Source organism: Rhinolophus hipposideros, assembly GCF_964194185.1.
Source record: "Rhinolophus hipposideros genome assembly, chromosome: 17".
Lineage (NCBI taxonomy): Eukaryota > Metazoa > Chordata > Mammalia > Chiroptera > Rhinolophidae > Rhinolophus > Rhinolophus hipposideros.
In genome coordinates this window covers 53,805,134-53,823,322 of record NC_138063.1, presented here as the reverse complement: position 1 = coordinate 53,823,322, position 18,189 = coordinate 53,805,134, and the positions used below count along the sequence as shown (strand labels likewise).

Here is an 18,189-nt window from a genome sequence, read left to right as displayed (position 1 = left end):
ATCCCCTAAATTCTGACAGACTACAGTTATGGGCTTAAGGTATTACGCTGAAATGCACCACGACCAAAATCATGTCCTACATATGCTTGTACAATTTAATGGTGCTAGTACAGCATGCTGGAAGCTGTCTTAGCTATGCACACTGGGGATCTGATAACTCAACGGTGCATTCACAGGGTAGTGTGCATGACCAGAAAGCAAATGGGAACTTGTACTGGTTGATCAGAGAGAATAAGGGCTGTTTTACTCTACAGAGTGATGATCAGATCAAACTTGAAGTTTAGAAGACACATCTAGGTGAGGGGATCAACCCTAAGTGCGTAGAGAGAGAACCAGAGCTACTAGACCCAGAAAAAAGGTAAGGATGAAACATGTATTTATGTTCAAACAACAGCACATGAAAGAAGCCTCACTTGGTTATTCACAGACCAATAGGTGAAAATTCGAGTGGAGATGGAAGTTGGCTCAACATAGGTAGAAGAACATTTTAATGATCAGAAAGATTCTGGTGTGGGTGGGTGGTCTCTACAGGATGGTGTGCCTCTACTGGGGGTCGAGGGGCTGGATACTGTTTTAAGGGGTGACAGGAGCATCAAGTGGCCATTAAGGCCCCCCAACACTAAAGTCCTGTGGCTCTGCACACTGTGCCATCTTCCTATAGGTATCAAAGTGGGGGCCCTCATGCACAGTGGGCATTAGACTCCTTAGTCCCAAAGGAGACCCCAGTCCTTACATGTCTGGACCCTTGAACTGTGTGCTTTTTGGTCACCCTATTCAGATTAGAACAGGAAACTCCTTCCTTTAGATAACAAATTTAAAGGATAGCTGTTTCTAAACTAGTCGAGATGATACTGGGGCCATTTTCCTTCTGTGTGACACTGCCACAGTAAACCTGTTAGGATGAGATTTGCTTTCTAAATTGAGGAGTCATATAAAATTTAACTCAGGAGGAGAAATGGTCTTAGAATTTTTTGACTCTCCTGAGCTGCTCTGCTCTCTGCAACCAGGAATTGGTGAAACTGAAACTGTAAAGTATGAAAGCCCCTATCTCTCAGAATGCCTGAATGCCTATGGGCTCCCTCCTCAACTGACATGAGAAAAATCAAGAGTGCTGAACCCATAAAAATCCAAATAGATCATTCCAAACCCCTGCCTAAATTGCCTCAATATCCACTAAAACCAGAACTACTCTAGGGCTCTCACCAACTATAGAAGACTTAATTAAGCAGGTACTTATAATTCCATACACTAGTCCCTGTAACACTCTGATCTTACCCATTAAAAAACCAAATGGACAAACTTGGAGATTTATGGAGGATCTACATGCAATTGATGAAACTGTAATACTAAGGTTCCCTACAGTTCCAAATCCCAATACCTTGTTTCCTAATGTACCTACAGACTCAAAATGGATCACAGTTGTGGATCTTCGCCTCTGCTTTCTTTAGTTTCACAGTTGACAAGGAGAATCGATATTTATTTGCCTTCACTTGGAAAAATCAATAATATACCTGGACTGTAATGTCACAAGGCTTCACTAAAGCCCCATCCTCTTTTTCAGAGGTTTTACATTAAGACTTGGCAATCTTACAGTTCCCTAAGACCTCTATACTCTTTTACTATGTAGACGACTTAATGCTTATGTTCTCCTACAAGGGAGGACTCAGAAATAGATTTATCTATTACAGTACTTAGCTTGAAAAGGCCATAAAGCCTTCAAGGAAAAACTCTAATTCTCAGAAGAGAAGATCCACTACAAGATTTGACTGCAGAAGGCATTTCCCTCTCACCGGAAAAATAAAGACCATCTAAAACTTCCCCAGATCTACAACTAAACAATTAAGGAGTTTGCTTGGATTTGCAGGATTTTGTAAATCTTGGGCTTCAAATTTTTCTCTGACCGCCTCTTCCCTGTATGAGCTTATAGGGAACTCAATTCCAGAGTCCTTACCCTGGGAAGATAATCATAAGCAAGCTTTTAGCTGATTAAAATTAGCCCTGCAATAAACTCCAGCCCTAAGGCTCTGAAATTATACTAAACCTTTCACCTTATTTGTGCACAAGCATGATTACCAGGCTCTAGGAGTTCTAACACAGAAATATGGAGGAAAACACAGACCTATTACTGTGGCTCATAATCAGACTTATTAGCCAGAGCATATCCAAACTGTTTAAAAGCAGTTGCCATAGCAGGTAAATTGATGGAAGCCTCAGCTGAGTTGGTATTAGGATATGACTTGTACTAACAAGTATTTCATACTGTTGAGAGCCTATTAAACTGATCAGACTCAACATTTTTCAGCAAGTAGACTAACATCTTATGAGATCCTTCTCCTTTCACCTTTAACCTCTGTCTTAAGTGCTGCAACTTGCTTAACCCGGCTACCTTACTACTCTTACCTGACAATGGCACAAATCACCATAACTGTGTAGATACGGTATCAGTTATTGACCCCTCACATCGACTTACAGGACATACCATTTGACAACCCAGACTTGATATGCTTCGTTGATGGGTCCTATGCTAAGAATGCAAAAGGAAAATATCAAGCAGGATATGTTGTAACAACTCAGCTATTGGAAAGGGGATCCCTTCCCCAATTTAAATCTGCTTAACCAGCAGAACTGCACACACTCACTGAGGCTTGTCAGCTATCCAAAGGAAAATCAGTAAGCATTTATACAAACAGCAGATAAGCCTTTGGGGTGGTCCATGACTTTGGTATGTTATGGAAACAGAGTTCCTCACTTCTAGTGGAAACCCAATAAAAAATGGACTCCAAGTAAATTAATTGCTCTCTGCCATTCTATTGCCTAACTGAATTGCAATTATTAAAATTAAAGCTTATTTAATTTTAACTAGAAAAACAGAAACTGCGTATCAAGGACATGTTCTAACAGACTTCCATGGTAAATCAGTCAGCACTAAAATTGTCCCAATATGCAACTTGAATGAATTCCATAAGATTGTTTCTAGCCAAATTATTTCTAATGTATATGTAAGACAAAATCAGGCACCTGAGCTGAAACAACAATGTTGGGGTCAACAAGGGTACAAATTTAATATTAAATGAGGACTCACTGAAGGGCCAAATAGCCTCCTGGTTCTTCCTAAGTCCTTAAAAGTGCCATTGCCAAAAGCTCTACATTCTGCAACTCACCATGGCACAGATAAAATGATCAAAATTATGAAAAAGTATTGGTGGGGTGACCACTCCAGGCTTAAAAAATTGGTTTATAACCAACATCTGATTCGTCAAACCCATAACCCTGGAAAGATTATTAAGGTATTAGATAGAGCATTCCCACCACCTACTAGGCCATTTGAACACTTACAAGTGGATTTCATTCAATCGCCTCTGTAATGGGTTGTCAATATGTTCTTGTAATTGTTCTCAGGATGCATTGAAGCTTTCCCATACAGAAAGGCTGATGCCAAAATCATCGCTAAGAAACTTGTAGAAAATTATTTACTTTATGGGGTATCCCTGGAGAAATCTCCAGTGATAGGGGAAACTCATTTTCAGAAAAATAATTAAACAATTAAATAAGGTGCTGCTGACACAATGGCATTACCATTTTTCTTACTGTCCTCAGTCATCTGGTAAAGTCAAACAGACAAATGTTAACTTAAAACTAACGCTGGCTAGATTAACAAAATCAACTGGACTGCCCTTGCCAAAAATTCTACCATTGGTTTTGAAAGCAATTGGATCAACACCCATGGGAAAGCATACATTAACACCTTACGAAATAGTAACAGGAAGAACTATGCTTTTGATGATAGGACCATATGTGTCTCCTGTATTTATAAATTCCGATGACTCAGTATTGTAAAGCTTTAATGCATTATGCCAAAGAGTATTCAGGTAAAGGAAATTTTCCACGATCCTCCTACAAAAGATTGAACTTTCCACAACTTAGAAAGTTCTTAGAAGTTCCACAACTTAGAAGAGCGGGTCTTCTAGAAACAACACCTAAGAAACATTGCCCTTGAGTCTCACTGGAATGAACAATATCATGTTCTCCTCACTACCCAGATGGCAGCCAAACTTCAGAGACTTGAACCTTGGGTCCACAGCTCCCAATTGAAAAGGGCTCCTCCAGACTCTTGAACTGCATACCAGCCAGAGATCTAAAGTTAAAACTGACCACGGAGGTTCCTCCCCAGAAGAAGATATCTTGGACAGTTCTTCCAAGATGACGGCTGAAGATCTTCATCTCCAATATAAACTCTTTATCCCTTCTGTCTATTTGCTACCTGCTTTTTCTCTCTATTAATGCCTGGGAAGATGACACTATAATTAGGATTTCACAAACAACAGCTACTGCAGGAAACTTAATGGTTGGATTTGTCACGCTAAACCAAAATCAGTATATGAAGAGAGACCCTTTATTCACCCTATAAGTAATTTCACTGGAATTCCAAATGCCACTGTATGCTTAAATTGTTATGCAGGTCCCTTTTATAAAGTTATAATACTAAATCCAAATACCCTCTATTCCTTGTCTCAATTTAACACAACCCTGGAAAAATGAGATTTACTGAATATATAAATAAAAGGCACTATAGAGTAGCCAGTGTAAACCAGACAAACCATTTGTAGGCTTGCTGTCAGGTCCATATATTTAAGTGGTCTTTCAATATGTGCTAATACAGTATTTGAGTCTTCGTTGAATGATGCTAAAACCTTTATACCAACCAATAGGTCCATAAATGCTAATACTTATGAGGGAGCCATATATACACCCCCTGGCTGCTCCTTTATATGTGGAAGTTTTGGCAATGGTCTCTATGCTTCAGCAACTCTTTGCCTGGACAGCTGCAAGATGAAAGGACAATGTGCTTCTGCTGTATTTACTATTCCATTCATTGTCTCTTCATAATATCTCAGAAACTCAGCATGGGCCCACTCCTTTGAATTTATACTATCAACCAAAGAGAAGTTTATCAGCAGAATGCTAACCCCTCTGGATGGGTGTTATCTGGACAGCCCCTTCTTCCTTGGCTTTGAGTTAGTACAAATGACTATGTTATCAGAATCTTATCCTTAACTCTGGCAACCATTGCTGAGTGTATTGCTAAGGCCACAGCTGTACAACAAAAGTCCCTAGGCTCTGTTGCTAAGGTGGTTTTATATCATAGAATTGCTTTAGATTACTTGTTGGCTGAACAAGGAGGAGTCTACCTGGATCAGCTTTTGTATTGTGGAAACTCAATTATAAGAAATCAATGAACAAGCTACTTGGCTAAAACAGATTGATACCTCATCAGGTGCATTCTTTGATTTATTTGATACTAACTGGTTTCCTTAGCCTTGGCTAAGGAAAATACCCTGTCTCTAGGTATTATTCTCCTAATAGTCATCATTAGAGTCTTAAATGCATCTACAGCTGTGGATTTTGGGTGTTGTTTGGGGAACCAGGTGACACACTTATGGAGGGACACAGATCAGCAGAGCGCCATTACTTTGATTTATTACATTCTGAAGTACCATGGGGGAGGGCCTGAGAACAAGACTGCTTTATCAACAGTTCTAAAGCCTTATTACCTGAGATTTGCATTCTGGAAAAAAAATGAGACTGAATTATCCATTGTCATGAGATTTGGGTTTTGGCTCTGATTGAAGAACCTGTGCTAACCTGGAAAAGGCTATGTGAGATTAAAAAGAGAAACCAACTAAACACCAAATCCCAGTGAAAGACGTGGATTTAACCAGAGTCACATGCTTTAGCGGAACACCTCCCTTTGGGGATGGTTAGGAATGCAGGAAACACTTGACATGAGTGCAGCCTGCTCAAGGCAACTTCTTCCCCAGGGGATCGGCTGCCAGCTTCAGCATTCCCAGGAAGAACCAGTCCTTGGATGGCATTTCTCTTTGTCCTCTGCTCCCTTTCACTTCTCATCATCCCGCCCATAGTTAATCGTTTGTAAGGCCTGAGCTATGAGTGTCGCCATTTCTCGGGTGCCTGCAGCAACCACTCTGCAAGACATGAGGTCGAGAGGTCCGCCTGAAGACAGAGAGGGAGGAGAGGGCGCCTGGGTTACTGGAGAGGGCAGAACAGTCTCAGATAACAACTCAGCATGCACACATTCCAAGGAAAACAAAGCTCTAGGGCCATGCTCAAGACAGAACCAGTGTGGTCTAGATGTGAGCTTGGTCAGACACAAGGGATACATCTTTCAGCATCTGCTCTGCCCCAGTATTAGTGCAACGGAGTATCATAGACCAATGCCATCCAGGAGGCCACGCTGGGAGAATGTAGTCTGAGGTCTAACATTCAGGACTGAGATTCAAATGACTGGTTAGACCAGGACAGGGGAGAGCAGTTCTCAACCTCTGCGCTGCATGGGTGGCACCAGGGACCCCAGGAGTTGGCCTTTCTGCCTGGCAACCTGATGTGGCTGCTCTGGGGACCAGGCAGCTAGTGGTGGACAATGAAGTCCTGCATCCTATCCTCCTGGGGAGAAGGAACAGGACTAATGGCCTTGCTGGCGCCCTCTGCGCGCACACGGATGCTCACGTGGTTAAATTCAGTGTCAGACTTGTTTTCAATCTGAAAGTAGCCTGCTTGGCCTTGCCACCTAAGGCTGGTAACGCTTCAATTTTATACCTCTCTGGTAGCTCAATTAAGGCCTTTCAGAGGAGAAAGGAAAAAAGTAGAAATCAAATGACAAAATACCCCTTACACATACCCAATAGTTAAAAGGGAGCCCCAGAATTTTCGCTAACAAACTTGGGACTAAAAAGCTAGGAGAGAATGGGGTATAAAAGGACTCACCCAGTCTCTGACTGGTTATTCCTAAACATTAGATGAGTGATCTGCTCGAAGCTAAGTGGACGTAACAGGGGCAGAGATGCTAAGAGATTCACCCCGTGGGGTCAGTCACCGGGACTTCATGACCTTGAAGCAGAAGGAACAGGTCACCTTTTGGATCTATTCTAAAACTTCACAGGGCACCCACACTGTACACGGTGCTGACCCAACACCGAGTTACAGAGCCGCGGAGGGTACTAGCCTCCTCTTCATTGACTGGGGAGCATGATACTTGCTCTGACAGTCTCATCAGATCTTGTGGCATTGGAATGTATGTGCTCAGAAAACTGTCAAATGTTATGTAAATGTAAAGTGGTGGTCTGTTCCGATCCAGCCATATATCCTGAGCCTTAGGTCTATTTTCTTGCCTAGATGCATAGAACAGGAAGGCAAGAAGTGTGGGAAGGTGTTGGCCTACTGCTTTTCCAAGGCCCTCGCCTGGTCTCTCACCTGAGGAAGTGGGGGATATTCAGTCTGGAAGCGTTACTCAGTCTAGTCTCTGCTGTTGTATCCCTGGGGACCAAGGGTGGGCCAAGGGTCAAAGGGGCTCACCTGAGGTGTCCATCACGATGCCCCCTGCTTCTCTGATGATGACGGTGGCAGCGGCCAGGTCCCAGCAGTGCAGGCCAAACTGGTAATAGGCATCTGCGGCCCCCGAGGCTAAGTGGCAGAGAGCCAAGGTGGAGCTCCCTATTACTCGGACCCTGGAGGAGAGGGAAGAGAGCAATGCATGTGTGAGTGGCACCGTGTGCAAGTTGGATTGTTCTTAAATAGTGTGCGTGCTTACTTCATCCAAAATCATCCCCTCTGCTGGGCATTTCCAGTCATTAGAAATGAGCCACAGGGCTTTTACCAACAAGCTCTAGATTTAACATCTAGCGCCCAATGCAGCACTGTCCAGTAGAACTTTCTGCGATGATGGAAACATTCTGCACTGTGGTAGCCACTAGCCACCTGTGTCTCCTGGGCACTTGAAATATATTTTTTAACTCTACTGAACTCTTACTTAAATGTAAATCACCTCATGTGGCCAGTAGCTACAGCACAGAGCTAGAGGGAGGACAGGAGATAAGGAAGATTTATTTTTCTAAATGTTTACCGGAGGAAGTTCATTTAGGAGGGCTCTAAGGACATACAGGATTCGCTGGGTGGGTGGCTTGAGATCAGTTCTTTGTTGGTTTCTCAAAGCTGCTCAGAAAAGTACAATGTCCCCTGTCTGTTTTCTAACAGCTGGCTGCATGAACTCACATACTGGACAATGCAGAACCACGTGACCCCTTGGGCCACAGCACAAGCTGTGTGTATTCTTGCTCCTATTGCAGGGATCTTTTCCTCTTTCAGTCCCTGGGGAGTCTGTAGCAAGACTGTGTTTGTCACTTTCCCCCTTGGCCCCAGGGTGTTCCAGGAACTGAAGAGTCATACCCATGAGCTTTGGCGTGGAGTAACCTCTCCATGTTGCTCAGGAACAGTTTCAGAGTAGCAGGGTCACGTTTGGGACCAATTTCTGTTAGAACCAAGGCCTTTGAAAGATCTGTAATAGAAAGAATGTCCCATAATCAGAAAAACGAAGTCTTGGTTCTAACTGAATAGTCCGGGTTTTCCCTGAAGCAAACTTCAAATATCAGCCTCTTATTCCTTCTAGAATCTTTTGAGTGGTTTATGCTATAAAGTTTTTCGGATAGCTATGTTGAAAAATAAGGACGTAGTAAGAGAGAGAAACAAAATCCACACACTATCCCATCATCATTCCTTCAAAGCCACTTTCTGATTCAGATTTCAGAGGGAGCAGATTTTCCAGTTCTCTCTCTTTTCAGGAATAGTTAGCATGAAGAACCTAGAAGAGTTTGGTGCCTTATGAAAATCACCATCATTCAATCACAGATAAAAACAAAATGACTCCAAAGTGGAACTGCCCAATGTCTGAAGAAAAAAAATACCTCATCAAATAAAAATATCTTTAAAAACCTTTCTCTAACTGCTGTGACCACAGAGATGGAAATATCATCCCTCTGGAAAAAGCAACTTTTAAGTAGTATCTTTGGAAAGGGAGTCCTGAAGAGTAACCCTCTCAGCATAAAGGTTGACATTGTCACTCTGTGGCCTCAGCACAGAGCGGCGAGATGCTTACACTAACCCCACAGTTCCTGTGATGGGAGTGGCGGGCTGCCTGTGCCAGGAAGCCAGCCCATGGGCATGGGGGGATGCGACCGGGCTCCCTTCCTGTGCCTGACTCCCTGGTGGGGGACAAGCAGCTTGTCCTTGCTTTGCCACACACCCAAACACAACCAAATGTAGTCTGTCATGTCTTGTCAGGCCCGTTGATCAGGCATGATCAGCCATACCAGGTGTGTTCAGATAACAGAACACTCCATGAAGTGGGGGGAACACACACTCCACAGGTTATTTCACTTACTGGGCCCAATCCCATGTCGACATCTGCAAAGTCATCTCTCACTGATGGACCAGATGATCAGTGAGAAGGCACTCTCTTCTCAGAGAGAATTTATACCCATTTCCCCCTTTTCTTAAATTAGAGGCGCTCATTTTATACTTTAAACACTTTCCGAAAACCAGTTGGCTCCACACCAAAGCTACCTGCCTTTGGGAGGTCTGAATCATTCCTTCAGGCACACCCAGCACCAATGCTGAGCTAATGCGCCTCCCATGTGTCTGTGTTGGTGCACTGGGCAGTGACCACAACAAGGGATGAGGGGGCTGGGCAGCTCCAGGATCTCCATGGACAGGACCCAGTTAATCCTGCCAAACTTTAACTCCTAACCCCACCCTCCCTGGGCTGCAAATTGAGATGGCATTTTCTCTGGGGAAAATGGACTTCTTTTGAAGAAAAATACATTAACAGGGCCAAGCACAGTAGGTACTCAATACAGTTATGGAAGGAATGAACGATTTCCCTCAAACACTGGCATTAAGGAAACATTGATAAATCAAGAGTCTTGTTATTTGGGTTTGTCTGTTAAATTGCTAGTGGTTTAAAATTTAGGGGAGGAGTTTTTGAATGAAGTAGAATTTTGTTGGCTAGCCTAAGAATCTAATCACTGTGTACAAAACTATTTTGGGTGGAATGAATTCTGAATTATAAATATTTAGTTCAAAACACTCTTTTGAACAATAACACATTGTAATTTGGGGAGTGACCATTAACTTAAAAAAGAAATTAGATTGTGTGCATGTGATTTTCACCAGAGAAAACAAGGAGGCAAAATGAGTTGTTTCAGAAGAGGACACGGAGGAAAAGGGAGTAAAGCAACAATGGCATCTTGCCTAATTTTACTTCTAATTTCCTTACCTAACTTCACATCTTACATGCATCCACATGTGTACATGAAGATCATATTTTTAAAAACAGTTTTATAGGTTATTCTGTTTGTTTGCTCTTTTGATATAATAATATATCGAGTATACCTTTTACTATGGTTCCGTATTTGTAACAACTGAACGCTATTCCACGCAATGGAAGAATTGGTTTAACCATCCTACATACAGGATCATTCTCAATTCTTGTTATTATAAACAATGCTATCTCTTTTTATATATGTTTGTGCAGTCATGTTGATATATTTTCAGGTAAGATTAATAGAAGTGGGATTTCTGAATGAAAAAGAGTGTGCATATTTTTGAATTTGATAATTAAAGAAGACATTGAAGATTTCCTCCCAGAAACTAGAAAGCTGGTCATTCGATTTCTATTGGTAGATAAACACCTACTTTTAATCAGGTTCATAAGAAATGACTACGCCTTCTGTTCTTATTAGAGGGAGGGGCTGGCTGTAGAGTGACTAGAGGGAAAAGTCCCAAGAATGCCAGCCTAGACAAGCAGATACCTCCACACACAGGGCTGATACAGGAAGAGCAGGAATTTTCAAACTAAGTGCCACTGGGCTATTTCATAAGAGAAATTAGCAAAGTGTTAGAAACAGTAATTGCTCACATTTACCAAGCCCTTACTGTCTTCCAGACACGTCCATGTACGCTTTCATTCCTCTATCACATTCGCCATCTCACTGCCCTTGTTTCACATCTGGGGAGACCAAGCTTAGAGAAGTGATCTGCATGAGGTCATACAGCCCTTAAGTGGTGAGGCCCAGACTTAAACTCAAGCACGAGTGGTGATTATGTGCAGAAAGAATTTCTTTCCATAATTTTAAATTTCTGAATAGATATCTCTGTACCCAGTTCCTTCCTCTTCTTCTAGCTGCAATGTACCTATTCTTTCTCACTCTCGCTAACATATTTTTTCCCAAATGAAATTTAGAACAGAGTAAAAAGGAAGTGCTGCCACCTACAGGCAAAATGCTTTGTTTTATTTTGTTTCAGATAAAAAAATTTAAAAATTACAATCTCTTTTACTTAACAGCTTCTTATATTATGATTATTTCTAGTTATCCAAAATTACTATGGTTTTTGCATTTTATTACCGTTTATCCTATATTTATACTATTTTAGTTCTTAAACAAATGCTAATATTTTTAAAATTTAAAATATTCTGTGTCTTTATGGGTATGTCTGTGGGAAATGGACAGCTATTGCTTAATGGGTACAGAAATAAAAGTTTTGGAAATAGTAGAGATGGTTGCACATTTCAAATATAATTAGTACCACTAAATTATACAGTTAAAATGGCAAATTTTGTTACATATATTTTACCACAATTAAAAAAATCTAATAGTAGATTTTGAAGTAGGGCATCAGTATCAATAAACAGATTTTAGAGTGAAAAAACAGTCTGTGACTTCCAACAGTTTGAAAACTCTTTTTGAGCAAAGTTAAAATACTCAATATCAAAGAACACTGTTGTCTTAAGAGAAATTTTACAACTTAACAGCAAGGGAAGCAAGTCTCATGTACATATTGAAATATATACTAATGGAGAAAAAGGCGACTGCTTTAAAATCTGGACAATATCCCCTCTGCACATCAGCTGGTTTTGCTAAATGTAAAGCTCCTGTGACAACACGTATGCCAGCATATATTTTTATACACGTGTCCTAATTCTTTCAGACATCTCATAGACCGTTAAGATTTTTTCATATGAATATTCGTTAAGAGCTATTCATATGAAATAAAATTTAACTTTATTTAACTTAGAAATATAAGTACTAAGAACAAGACTGGTGGTTGGGGGTAGAAGTAGGGAGAGAGGGAGTGGGGGAGAGTGCTTCATGGCTACAGGGTTTTACCTCGGACAGTGCAAAAATGCTCAGCATTGTGAATGTATTGCCACTGAATTGTTCACTTTAAAATGGTTAATTTCAGCGCGGTTGGATGGCTCAGTCGGTTAGAGCGCGAGCTCTGAACAACAGGGTTGCTGGTTCAATTTCCACATGGGCCAGTGAGCTGCGCCCTCCACAACTAGATTGAAGACAACGAGCTGGTACTGAGCTGTTGGAGGGGTGGCCGGATGGCTCAGTTGGTTGCAGTGTGAGTTCTCAACAACGAGGTTATCTGTTCAATTCCCACATGGAATGGTGGGCTGCGACCCATGCAACTAAGTTTGAAAATGGCAAGTGGACTTGGAGCTAATGGGTCCTGGAGAAACACACTGTTCCCCAATATTCCCCAATAAAAATTAAAAAGAAAACACAAAAAAAACCAAACGGTTAATTTCACATTCTTTGACTTTCACCTCAATAAAATATTTTTTAAAAACAAAACAAGTAATTTGGAAAAAAAGAGTATTGTTTAGAATCCTAGGAAAGACAGAATTGGAAACCTATGTAGTAACCATGTAGAGAGAACATCTCCCAACCCCCTCCGATAAAAACAGACAGAACAACTAGGAGAACAACAAACAAAATTATAGATGTCATCTACAAAAAAACTATATTGACAAGGTGTATCCAAACCCCAAAACACAATGGGTGGAGCAAACTTCCGACAGCTACCAGACCGTGTGGCATCGTGGTATCAGGAAAAAAGAGAGAAGCATCGACCATCAATTGGACCTGAGAACAGGAGAACCTCACAATCACTAACAGCCACTCACTGGAAACCAATTAGGGCTAATGTGAGAAGAGCTGTGCACACATCAATTCATGGGTCCCTGATATGGGGTGCGAAGCAAGGCCTGAAGGTAGAAACCTGACCAGCCCTATGATCTCTTTTAAGTGACTTACCAGGGCCTCTTAGGGCAGGTCCCAGTTCTGAGTAGAAACGTATGGGAGTGAATTCTAAGTTCACTAGATGGAATAACGGGCAACGGAAAGAGAATTGATTCAGATTACAGTGAAGGAGGGGAACAGGGCCAAAAAACAAAAAAAATCTAAGGACAAGGCCAATTTTTTGGACACTTCAGAAACACAGAAGAGGGAGATCTAGAGCTGTGAAACTACAAAAACTGTCCTGACTAACCCAGCCCTCCCAACGCCAAAGTTCAAGAATATAGATTTCTAGTAGAAATAAGTAAAAGAAAAAGAATCATGGTTGAATTCCATACACAATTATCACTAAAAAAATCAGGAGCAGAATAATATCTCTCCAATCAAAAAATGCCAGAAAGATTGGTCTACAAAACAGATGTAGCTTTATGTAAAAGAAATAAAAAATATACGAAAGAACAGTGTAACTCAAAAGTAGAGGGTGTGGATGAAAAAGGGGCCACATACTAAACCTGACAACCACAGGTTTAATATGTGAAGGCCCACATGGTGGGCCCTACAAAGTCAGAGACCAAATTTAACCACATAGGATGGTCTAAACATAAGAATTGCTAACTAAAAGCGGCTCATGGCGGGTAGTCACATCCTTGGCCCGTAGCTTCCTTGACAAAGGTCAATCTTTACCTTAAGTGAGCCTATTTATTGTCTCCTTGCATCTAAGATAACATAACCTTGGAATGTCAAAGTAATCCTTTTTCCCACGCCCCTCAGGGCATAGCCCACTGCACAAGAGCATGAGACCATAGAACCTCTCATTGTTATCTTGTTCCCCGAATACCATCTCTATGTGTTGTAAATATTAATTATTAGGGGGTTGGGGGTGGGAGTTGAGGGTAAGGGGGATCAAATATATGGTGATGGAAGGAGAACTGACTCTGGGTGGTGAACACACAATGGGATTTATAGATGATGTAATACACAATTGTACACCTGAAATCTATGTAATTTTACTAACAATTGTCACCCCAACAAATTAAAAAAATACATATATATTAATTATTAACTATCCTGTACCCACCAATGTAAAAGAAGTACGTGTCTCTCCATTTTACTTTTTATCCAATCCCAGAGATTTGCCCGCTTTGTTTTCTCCCACCCCCTTAATCTACCACCAATGGATTTCATGTGACCCTCCTTATGTCTTCTCCTTTAATTCTAATTATAAAATAAGCTGCAAAACTGTCATTCTCCAGAGCATTTTTTAAATCCATTGATATCTTGCTTCCTGGTAATTGCCATCAGTTTGGCTCAAATAAACTCATCAAACTTCTCTACAGGTTTGGACATTTCTTATCTCAATAAGAGGATAGAACATAGGAAAGAATCAGAAAACTTTTGAGTCCAGATGATTAAGCTAAATGAATACAGAATGAATAAACACCATACACCATGCTTTACAAGAAATAGAGATGAAAAAGATTTCTTTTTTTTTTTTTTTTAAGAGAAAGCTTATAAGAGTTTGAGCCAAACTGACAACAATTGCCAGGAAGCAAAACTCTGACAGTTTGAGAAAATGCTCCTGAAAAAGAGATTTTTAAAAATTGAAAAAAAACCCACAAAACTTAGTGACTTAAAATGATACAAAATTAGGTCCAAGGTGGCAGATGAGGTACATGCTATTCCTACTACACCTCAGGATCACACCAAACATCATAGAACAATCAACCTCCAGAATCACCTGAAGACTAAAGAAAACCCCTATAACGAAGGATATAGAGAAGAGGCCACATCAAGTCTGGCAGGAGGAGCAGAGATGAGAAACAGGCTGACCCCAGATCCACAGAGAGAGGCTGAATGCCAGAAGGGACACTTTGGTGGCGAGGTCCTCCCTGAAGAGAGAGGTGCCCTCAGCCCCACGCGGGGCTCCCCGGCCCAGGCTCCTGTGCCGGGAAGAGGAGTTCCCCAGCATCTGGCAGTGAAAACCAGCGAGGACTCTGTCTGCCCTTCCCCAGGGGGCGGAGGACAGCTGGAAACCCAGACGGTCTCCTGTAGAGCTGGCACAGGGACTCACCTGCTCTCTGGTGGAAGGCGTGGCAGCTTGGGAGGCCCAGGGATGTGCAGGGAAGGACTGAATTGAGTGGTTTCAGTGTGAGAGCTGGAGGGATGGCAGCCATTGTTGTCCCTGTGTGGCGCCTGATACACGTGTGGCTTATGGAGCGGGGGTAAGGTGTGGGGGGTGGCATCTTTGCAGGTTTAAACCCTCCCCCAAAGGGCCAAGTCTGGGACTGCATTGGTCTTGTGGAATCTGCGCGTGTGCACTGCCTTAATGATGCCCTGGGTCCCCGCCCTCCGCACAGCTGGTACTATATTACCTGGGAAACTCTTGACTGCTAGGCTGCTGGCCCTGCCACACAGGCTGGAGAAGCCTGTTTAAAGCAGGCGGAGGGCCTGTGTTGGCCCAGGAAACGTTTGCTGGTGGGCAGTAACCCAAGACTGGGGCTGCAGCAGGCCTGAGATTTAACTGACTTTGTAAAATCCACTGACACCCCTTAGCGCCCTGGAACCCCACCCCGCCCACCTACAGCTGCATCACCAGGGATACTCTGTGCACCAGGGGTACTCTGTTGCGCCTATGTGGCCATCCCTGCCCCCACAAACTATGGAGGAGGTTTTTTACTGCAGCGGACAATCTGTAATGACCCATGGAGGATTTTGATGGTGGACAGTGACCCCAAATCTGTGCCACAGCCACTTGGGAGCAGCTCTAAGGAATTTGCAAGCTTGAGGCTGGCTGTAGTATTCTCGAGGGCACTGTGCAAGGCAGTCACAGGCCGGGCACTGGCATAAGAACTGAATCGGCATTAACTTTGTAAAAACCACTGGTCATGTCTCATGACTCCCTTGAAGTCCACCTGGCCCAGCTACTGCTGAATTGATGGCACCTTCAACACCAGGTCAACCAGCCAAGCATGCGCCCTTAAGGATGCTTTTTCAACAGCTGGGCATTACAGGCAGCTGGAGGGTGGCAATAGGCCTAGGATACCTGAACCTTTTGCTAAGCTGCCTCAGGCCCCTATTGGTAGCAGTCAGCCTCAGTTCACAGTGAAGCCACCCACACATACTCCAGGTCCAGTACAGGCAGCAGCAAACCACATATAGCTTTGAGGCTCCTATCAACAAGTAGCGGTGGGCTGGTAACAGGCAAGGTTGAAATTGCCCTGCACGGGGAGCCCCACCCAAGAGACAGTAGATATAACACACCCAGAGGCCAGCTTCAGAACACACCAGAGCTCTACCTGGTTAGCCCCACAAGCAGCATACCCAAAGGGGGTGGGTCTCAATAGGCACAAGAGCCTGCGGGAGCGAAGCCTCCTCTGAGGGGTCAGCCGCCACAGAGCAGCTCATACACTGTGGGCATAGCCAGTCCTCACGGTCAGTCAGCTGGGAATCAATCCCACCCACTGACATGTCAAAAGCAATCAAGGCTCAAGTACAACAGGAGAACACATACAACACACAAGGGACACTCCTGGAACACACATACAGGAGACTATAGAGACTGTGCAATTGGACCACACAGGACACATAAGGCGACCTAGTAAAGACTGAGAGACATAAGAGATCGACCTAGTACATAGAAGCAAATACAGAGCAGCAGCCAGAATGAGAAAACAAAAAAACATGTCCCATATAAAGAACACGAAAAACCTCCAGAATAGGAATGGAATGAAATGGGGGCAACCAACTGACGAGAGACAGTTTAAAATACTGATTATAAGAATGCTTAAGGAGGAGTGACATCATAGGAATGGCAGCAGCGAGGTGGTCTTCTTGAGTTCTCCTCCGGAACTTACCACAAATTGAACAACTATAACCCATCAAAGGACTCTCTGATCATCACACAGAACAGCTAAGAGGCTCCTACGAAGGTGGGCAAGCTGGGCGAGCAGGGGAAGAGGGAAGAGAGCGGAGTGGAGACATGGCCTGCATCCAGGGCTGCGGAGACGCAGGGGGTCCCAGGACATAACAGAGACCACAACAGCCAGGAGGTGGCTCTTTCCTTGCGTCCCACAGCTGATCTCTCCTGCTGAGAGAACAGCATATCCAGCTTCCTTTGAGGCAGTAGCCTCAGCTGACACCTCCAGCTGGGCCCTAGGTCAGACAAAGGAAGTAAACTCCATACCTGGGCACCTCCCCCCACTGTCCCAATCCTACCCCCGCCCTTCCAGGGACTCAAGCAGCCCCTGAACTGAGGAATAGTGTCAGATTACAGAGGAGCAGTAGCACTCAGGAACTGGGAGGACCCTGTTTGCAGCTGCTGTGACCCAGGGAAGAGGCTGGGAAGAGTGTGACACTGCTGGACTGGGAGAGAGAAGACCCCTCCATCCCCAGCCCCCACCCTTTCTGGCCTGCCTAGGGCGGGGCAATTACAACTGCGGAGACACACCCAGGGGTCAGCAGCTGGTGGAAGAGACAACTCTGAGCTTCCAGCAGCTCAGAAATCTTGTGCCCTACACACACACACACACACACACACACAAGTGCCCTAAGACTCAGGAGACCTGGGCACAGGGCTGGTTGTGTTGCTCTCAGTGCGCATATGTGCAGGCAAGAGCAGAAACTGCACTGACTTTGTAAAAAACTACCATCCAGACCCCATAGCCCCACTCATCTAGAAATGCAGTCCCAGGGTCAATCTGGGCACCCAGGGGGCGGCTCTGCTTGCACAAGACTCAGACGACTCTTTGGTACAGTAGAGGACAACCTAGAGATTACTTGGTGGGCATAGGGCAAGACTGGTACTGCTTTTTTTGTCTTGTTCTATTTTTGTAGTTTTTATATTTTTGCCTGTGTTGAGTCTGGGTTATCAGTTGTTTTTTACACGTGAATGTATCTGTTTTTTTCTTCCTTGTTACGGTTGTTGTTGTTCTTGGTGATTTGCTTTGTTCTGAAATTGCCCTACACCAGGGCCCAGCCCAAGAGGCACAAGATTCAACACACCCAGAGGCAAATTCCAGACCAAACCAGAGTACTACTGGGTGTGACCTACAAGTAACACACCCATAGGGAATTCTCTACAGGCACAAGAGCACATAGGGACCAAGCCTCATTTGAGCGGTCAGCCTAGGAGTCAATCCCACCTAGTGACAAGCCAAAAGCAATTAAAGATCAACGTTAACAGGACAATATACACAACACAAGGGTCACCTCTGGAGCACACGCACAGGATAATAGGGAAGTGGTTCAAGTCAAA

General features: G+C 43.4%; 1 protein-coding gene across 2 annotated transcripts in view; it reads right to left on the bottom strand.

Annotated features, from left to right (window-relative positions):
* Positions 1 to 361: 361 nt before the first annotated feature.
* Positions 362 to 18,189, bottom strand: part of IMPA2 (inositol monophosphatase 2) — a 66,437-nt gene continuing 48,609 nt past the window's right edge. The window contains exons 6-8 of one of the 2 annotated variants that reach the window (XM_081078706.1): positions 8,242 to 8,350; positions 7,372 to 7,523; positions 362 to 6,012 (exon numbers count right to left, since the gene is read on the bottom strand). In XM_081078706.1, the coding sequence (XP_080934832.1) occupies positions 5,897 to 6,012; positions 7,372 to 7,523; positions 8,242 to 8,350 (377 nt within the window). In that variant the 3' untranslated portion in view covers positions 362 to 5,896. The remainder of the gene's footprint in view (positions 6,013 to 7,371; positions 7,524 to 8,241; positions 8,351 to 18,189) is intronic. The other variant, XM_081078707.1, reaches the window with a different exon arrangement.